The sequence below is a fragment of the Oxyura jamaicensis genome, chromosome 1, assembly GCF_011077185.1.
Source record: "Oxyura jamaicensis isolate SHBP4307 breed ruddy duck chromosome 1, BPBGC_Ojam_1.0, whole genome shotgun sequence".
Taxonomy (NCBI): Eukaryota; Metazoa; Chordata; class Aves; order Anseriformes; family Anatidae; genus Oxyura; species Oxyura jamaicensis.
The window spans coordinates 56343925-56351826 of record NC_048893.1 but is presented as its reverse complement, the minus strand read 5'-3'; the positions used below and the strand labels follow the sequence as shown (position 1 = coordinate 56351826).

General features: G+C 41.9%; 1 protein-coding gene across 2 annotated transcripts in view; it reads right to left on the bottom strand.

The window, feature by feature from the left end:
- Positions 1 to 526: 526 nt before the first annotated feature.
- Positions 527 to 7902, bottom strand: part of NUAK1 (NUAK family kinase 1) — a 48783-nt gene continuing 41407 nt past the window's right edge. For both annotated transcript variants that reach the window (XM_035341016.1, XM_035341026.1), the window contains 3 exons: positions 6261 to 6380; positions 5857 to 5989; positions 527 to 4585 (listed from right to left, as the gene is read on the bottom strand). In XM_035341016.1, the coding sequence (XP_035196907.1) occupies positions 3432 to 4585; positions 5857 to 5989; positions 6261 to 6380 (1407 nt within the window). In that variant the 3' untranslated portion in view covers positions 527 to 3431. The remainder of the gene's footprint in view (positions 4586 to 5856; positions 5990 to 6260; positions 6381 to 7902) is intronic.

The following is a 7902-nucleotide window of genomic DNA, read 5'->3' as shown; positions in this document are numbered from 1 at the left end:
ACTGACTACTCTGACTGCTCAAAGCCATCTGACTGAAACCGCTCCATATTCGACAACAGGAGATGGCCGCCAGTCTTTTGCCGAAACAACGCTTAAATTACACCACAGGGACAATAAAATTGGAAATAAACTGAGAGGGGAAAGGACCGTGACCATGTGTCTCTGGGTTACAAATAAGTTGTGCCATGTCTCAAAAGCCAACCTGCTCTGTCTCACCTGCAGCACACCTGGCCTACAAACCTTATTATCTCCCAGCAGAGAAAGCCCAGTCAGCTGTTACTCTCCACCAAACATTTACAGAGCTGAAAGCTTTGGGCATTTTGTTGTGCCAAATTGTTCATAGCAGGGGAGTCTCCGTGGCCACCCACATTATACTGAAATGCACAAACCAGCCAAGAAGCTCTGCATAAGCAACTTGGTACAATGCGCTGTGATGCTGCTGTATTTCTGCATGACAAGTTCATTACCATTTGGCCTTGGCTTACGCTGATGTACAGTGAAAAAGAAAGATAGAGACTCTTCACAGTTACATTAATTCCATTTTATTTAATAAAAAACAGTATCAGATTAAAAATACAAACACTTTGGGTGATTATCCAGCGTTTTCCCCTGTGTGCCTCGTAGAGCTCAAACCAACCAAGGATTGGGAGAAAAAAACAAAACAAAACAAAACAAAACAAAACACCAAACAATTTTGGCCGGAGCTGTAAAATAATGTTGCACCAATTAAATTACACCAAATATATTATTATACCTTTGAAATGGCTTTCAGACCAATAAATAAAAAAAAGACAAATTCAAATAAAAAAGTCAACTTTGTATTACAAAAAAATTAAATAAAAATCACAACACTAATAATAACAATGTGCAGTCAAGTTTTTTTTTCTTCTCCTCTAGGAATGATAACATGCCAGTAAACATGTAACATGCCAGTAACATGCCAGTAAATCCCTACGAAACATTTCCAGTTTGGCAGCAAGCAGTCACTCACTCATTCACATTTGTACACAAGGAAGCAGGCCTGGGCAAAAGCCTAGGTAGATACGAGCCTTTAGGGTGCTCCTCAGTTCCCTGCCACAGCGGGTTGAGTTCCCTTCCCTTCATCGTAAAACCTCTATAAATCCACTCAAGATTTAGCACCAGATCCGCAGGGAAGGTGTCAATCAGTGTAGCCCCACCAAAGGGATGCTCCATCACGTCAACAGGACAGTGATGAGTTACACCAGCTGAGGATCTGGCTCTTCTGCCCCAGGGCACAAGTTAAAAGCTGTGGCTGTAAAGTTTCTGAAAGGCCATGGAAACTACGTTGGGTAGTTTTCAAACACATCGCAGTAAACCTGCTTGTTCTATAAACTGCAAAATTGGGTGTTGGTTTTGGATAGGCTAAAAGAGCAAATGCAGGACCTGTGAGAAGGCAGGACATCTGAGCATCACACCGAAAGTGTCATAGAGGTCTATAAAGAAATGCCCTGAAATTGCCCTTCCTGAGCAAATGAGCAGTGAGCCAAATTTCACTTGACTGCCTGAGAGCACATCTCTCATACATTTTGTGGGTATTGATGCCATTGACTCCAGGGCCAAATTTGGTCCAGTGTTTCACGAAAAGAAAGGTTCTCCATAGAGACAGATTAACTGGCTTAGGAAATTTGAGCTCATTCATCTTTATGCTAGGCAGCCTTGTTGGTTTTTAGGAGGAACTGGCAAACTGAAGTACCGTGACGCACCAAATAAACAATTTGCAAGTGAAATTGCTCCCTGCCCCAGATGCCAACTGTTTGTGGGGTTACCCCTGAATTCCCAGAGGAACACTTTTCCATTTCTGCGTTATTTCTAGGATTTTGGACACAGCGGGCCCAAGTCTGTTTTCAGTTCCAGTTCCAGGGGAGGAGTGAGAACAGAGTTTGTGCCATGCTTCTCTCTTCTGGGTATGTCTGCACACATGAATTTTGTAGCTGTGGCTCATTTGACATTATAGGCTGTAACCTACCATTTATTCACACCAGTGCACCTCTAAGATAGCCAGGGGCTATGTGCTCACATAAATGAGACTGAAATGGGCCTTAAGATTCCAGTTTGCCCAGGCCTGTCAAACACACAGTGCCTTTCTGACAGAGGCTTACATTCAGGTAATCCAGTAGACCCATGTGATACCTTTATGGGAGTTGAAGCCTTTAGTCTGGATATTCAGGTATGTCTGAGAACACACACCCATATCCTTCCCGTTTTTCCAAGCTGGTATCATTGCACATGCAGTGCCAGCTACAATATCTACATAGAGGCCTGCATTTTTATGCTAACTGTTATCAAATCTACTATTATCATTTCATCGCTCAATTCTTTTTGCTCCATTACTACCTACTTAGAAACACTTTCATTTGGAGAAAGGCATATTCCCACCAACTTTCTGACCTCTATCCATTTCCTACATGCTACAACCTTTTCTTTACTTAACATTCTGGTCACAAACTACCTGTCACCCTCAGATACTACAAGCTAATGCTAATAGCAAGGTGGCACCATTTGCTGACAGTGACTGAACCCTAGGTTGGAGGGTCTGTTAACCCTTGGGACCCTTTGTTAGAATCATCTATCTCTGGGCATCCATCTGGCTGGCCATCTTGAAAAAGTCAACTTGAACGCATGGGTTGAAATGTTTTGAAGAGTAACGTAGCTGCTTACAACATCCATTCCTTCCACCTCCTGTTCTCATTTCTCTGACTCTGTTTTTGCTGGTAGTTGGAAAAATATTTAGGGCCTCCTGCTCACTGAAGAGCTAATTGCTGTGGGAAGGGCCAGATCTGAATGCCTGCTCCACACAAGGTTATTCTGGGCTAACACTGTCAAATTATTTGTCCCAGAAAGGGTTCAGACACCTCCTCAGATCACCCTGGCAGAAGGAACCGTGGTGACCATCCAGCCTGATCTCCTGCATAATGCAAACCGAAGATCCCCAACATGTAATGCCTGTATCCAGATGAATAATTTCAGGGGAAAGTAAAGCTTCTCTTTCTAAAAGACATCCAAAATTGACTTGAAGAATTCAGCTCATCTCTTGATATAGCTAATCTAATATTAATTAGAAACCTCTCAAAATATGTGTGCCTCACTTCCAGTTTTAATTCTGTCTAACTTTCACGTCAAGCCATTAAATCTCAACACTTTTGTCAGCTAGATCCTGATACACTTTCATCACATATGCAAAGACCAAAGGATTTTCTGTGGTCAGCTAGGTAATAATTTGAGGACACAAAATTAGAGAAGTGTGAGATGACTTTGGGGCTACTTTAGACTTCGCTAGGAGTTCAGCTAAGTAGGTACAGTCAAGTCTTTTGAAGGAAAACCTACCATCATCAGCAAATCAGTAACCTGGCTTACTTCACCATAAAGGTACACAAAACAACTCCCTTCCCTCCCTTTCCATCTTCCGTCTGCTAGTTGAGCTTGTTGCAGATCTCTAGGGCTTTCTTGTAGACCTGAGTCACATCATCCATGTCTGTGAGAAGGGAAAAACTGCTGTCCCCCAGACGGTTACGATACCGTTTTAGATACTGTGGCCGTGGGCGGTTCTGAAGTCCTTCGAAGTCTTGGATCTGGAGGAAATTTTCAGCAGAGACACAGCTCCGTATCCTCTGTCTGTTTGGCCTGTTCTCTTGCAAGTCCAGCAAATCAAAGGAGTCACTGGACAAAATACTGTCATCACTAATGACGCTGGAAGGGCGACTGTAACTTCGAGGTAATGCATCCCCAGGCAGGACCACTTCTTCCATGGCCTCCAATGTCGGTGTATCAGGGCTAATTAAAGCAGATTCAGTGCTGCTGGTAGAATACTTGCTGTTATGTTTCAAGATACCCTTACGCCTGCAGGAATGACTGTAAGACCCATTTCTGGATGGCTCTGTGACCCCCGGAGAAGTGTCACTGTTTACTGTTTCGTCATTATTGTCCAAGAGTTCAGAAGATTCACTTCGTTCTGGAGAGGAGTAATAGCCGGATTCTCTCTGCTGAGTCTTCTTTAGGATTCCTTTTTTTGGCATTAGTGAAGACTGCTTAGTGCCATATTTGGCTACTACCTCTCCCTCCACAACACTTTTAATGGCTACGCCAGTCCTACACAACTCTTGCTCCAGCTTAAAAGCAGAGGGTAACACTGGGCTCACCACACCTTCAATGAACCCTGCACTGTGAGATCGATGTTCACTGTTGCTCCTTTTCTTCAGGATGCCCTTGGGTCTCTTGGAGGTGGGCTTGGATGCATTTTCAGCTCCTCCTTCCTGGATGGACTGTGCAATGTCATTTTCCTTTTTTGATTTTTTCAGAGACCTTTGTCTCTCTAGTGTGACTTCCGGACCTTTGGGCTTAGAAAGGCACTTCACTTTGGTTTCAGTCTCTGGCTGGAGGCCAGTAGAACGGTGATGCCAATCAATGAACCTTGCCAGCAATGGGGACTCTGAGTCCCTCATGGCATCACAGTCACAAACACTACTCTTGTAGCCCCAGTTAACCCACCAGTGGTTGGCAATGTCTTCAATGGTTGCTCGGCGTTCAGGGTTCACCATCAGCATCCATCTGATAAGACCACGAGCATCTGTGGACAAAGAATAAAATATAAAGTTTAAAATATTGGCACTCTTGGTTTCCTCAATTTAAAACTGAAACCTGAAGCTAATCAAAAGTGCAAAAATAATGGTTCTGGAGATGGGAAAGGGGGCAAGACTTTGGCCATCAGTCAATGCTGGAAAATGAATTAGAGGGCTACTTTCTATCAGCAGAGTATGATACACCCAGGGTGAATTGGTACATTTGTTCATCAAATAAATTAATATTTGTCTTGTATTGGTCAATGAATAGTTCCATGTTACTGAAAGAAATAACCGATCTGTCACAGAATCATAGAATCTTTAAGGTTGGAAAAGACCTCCAAGATCACCTGGTCCAACCATCCCCCCAACCACCAATGTCACCCACCAAACCACATCTCTAAGCACCATGTCAACCATTCCTTGAACGCCCCCAGGGACAGTGACTCCACCACCTCCCTGGGCAACTTGTTCCAATGTTGTCAACTCTAATAATTACAAAGCTTGGAGGAAAACAAAGTGAAATTGGGATATTTTAAATGTTCAACATATGGCTGCCTTTACATTTACTGTTTTTCATAAAAAGTGTAGTGTTCTGTATATCTTAAAGTTTTGGGTTTTTTTATAAAGAGAGTGACAAGGCAGCAGAAAACTAAATGGATGGCAAACAAATGATGAGAGATAAATATTTAGTTAAATATAATAATATATATACATATTCTTAAGGCTGGAAAGAGCTATTATGTTAATGACCCAGACTTAGTTGATGCTTTTCTGTCAAGTGACAGCTTAACGTGTTATCCTCTAAGAAGAAATAAATGCAAACACAGTGGCTTTTAATTCAGATTTTGGCCTAGCTTCTCAGATAAGAGGCTGCTTTGCCCTGACCATTCACCTTCTCTCTGCTTGTGATATACTACAGTGTAGTCAGAGGGCTGGTCTTTACCAGTATGTTGTATCAGTTTACAGCTTGTCTGAACAATTCCACTTGCAATAGCTAACAGACCTTCCACTGCCATAGATCTAGTTAAAACAGCTTGCTGAAGCTTCCCCAAGGCAATAAAATCTATCTGCTATAAAACTTTCATTTCAAAAGGGCTTTTGGTAAATGCTGTACCCAGATGGGAATTGAGAGCAGATGAATTCAGTAGGGGAATTAGAGATTTTTTTTTTCTCTGTCGTTCTAACGTGACACCAAAATATTCTGGAAGGCACAGGGCAAATCCTCCATTCTGAACTCCTGTCAGCTCAATACATTGCCCTCACTCCTTTTTTATACCTGAGGTCTGTGTTGGCTCACGATATTCTCCACTGCTGATCTGCCTGATGAGATTTTTGTGATCAAAGCCATCAAAGGGCATCGTTCCATAAACCAGAGTGTAAAGCAATACACCAAGGGCCCAGCTGTCAACCTGAAATACAGAGACAACGAGTGTGAAGCCCAGGAAAGCTGATCCCCGCCATTATCCCTGCCATGTCCAGATGCACCTACCGATGGGCAAACCAGTATCTAACATCCAAATAACCACGGGTAAAGCAAACAAAGGCAGCTCGAGAACTTTCAATATGGGAGACACCGGCTCACACACACACGTGCAATAACTCTAGTATTAAGACTAACCCACAAGACCCGTATCATCAAAGACATCCCCGTACCACCACAGGAAAACTAACCCTTCTTACCTCTGGGCCTCTGTAAGGTCGTCCATTAACTATTTCAGGGGAAGCATACAATGGGCTTCCACAAAAGGTCTGCAGAAACTTGTCTTTGTGATAGAGGTTGGAGAGTCCAAAGTCAGCAATCTGCAGAGACAATTGCACAAGGTTTCTGTAACATTAACAATATCTCAAAGTAACAGAAAGTCCTTTATCAGGAAGGACTCAGCTATACTTGACCCTGCTGCAGGGCAGGGCTCTCAACATGGATAACCTCTCAAGTTCACTTGCCAACCAATTATTATATGATTTCATGGCTTTTTTAGAAGGCTTCCTAGAGAAGAAGGGTCCCCAAGTTAAATGCTCCATATTAGGAACAAGGATGTTTTGATTCCATTCGCAGACAGGTCACTGCCAAGCACAACCATCAATTAGTGATTTTTTACTAGATGAACTGAACTGCATGTGCTTACAAAGACAATTTCATACCGGGAGGCACTGGACTATTGTCCACTGATTACTCTTCATCTTGTATAATCATTAATACCAAGGGAATGCAAACAGAATGTACTACTGTTCTTATATTGTACATGCAAGCCCAAAGCCAAGACCTTTAAAAACAAGAGGAGGAGTGAGGCAGGCGTGTCATAGGAAACTAAGTGTAAGATTACAAAAGCAAGTGATTGTTGAAATCACGTGGAACATAGCTCTGCTTGAGAAGAGGGGAAAGTGAGGCAGACAATAACTGTTACACATTCAGGGACTCCAAGCTGAGGAATCTGAGTCGTTAAGCAAACGAGATGTCTATCATGAGATAATAAACACAAGTCTGGTTCCTAACTGGAAACAATGGGCCCAAATCTGGCTTTCCCAACACAAACAAAACTCCCCTTGAGACCGTTGGGAATCTTGCCCATGTAGGAATTGCAGGATCAGGTCCAAATAATTTGTTTACTTCAATTCTCTGTTCTTGTTCAAAACAAAGGCTGAGGATAGCAACACTAAATACTCCCACAACCTTTGCATTTCCTTTGTTTCTCTAGCAGAAGGCAACACATCTCATTTTTTATCTTGTTTGAAACCTGAATGTTTCTGTTACCCAGAGATATTTTTATGACTGCCCACTACTGACATAGCACATACATAAAAGACATAAAGCACAGGCATAAAAAAGGTATTATCAGTTCATAGCTTTAAGAGACAGGGGCTTTCTCTGGGTTTTCCTCACCTTATTCAGGTCTTTTCTACCAGAAAAGAAATTAAACCCCAGAAAGAAGCAGTGATTACTTGATATTATAAGAAAAAATTCAAGATAAGACAAAGTGACCAGAAAAGAAAGGGAATTTACCACCAGCAGCAATCAATCTTGACTTTCTAAAATGTGTATCACCATTGCTGCTAATAGGTGTTTAACTGCAATGTCTAGCAAACTCTTGGGAGACATAAAGTCTTTGTCTCTATTAACTGCCAAAACTAGACCAAAAAATTTCATAGCTGAGACTGAAGTAACAAAGCTGGTGAAGTATGGACAGAAGTTCCCAATTTTCTTTCCTTACCACGCAAAAAAAATATTTATGGATAAAGTGAATATATGAATATCCATAAATACCTATCTATATATACGTAGATATACTTCTATATTAAAAATATAAACTTCTATTTTAAAATA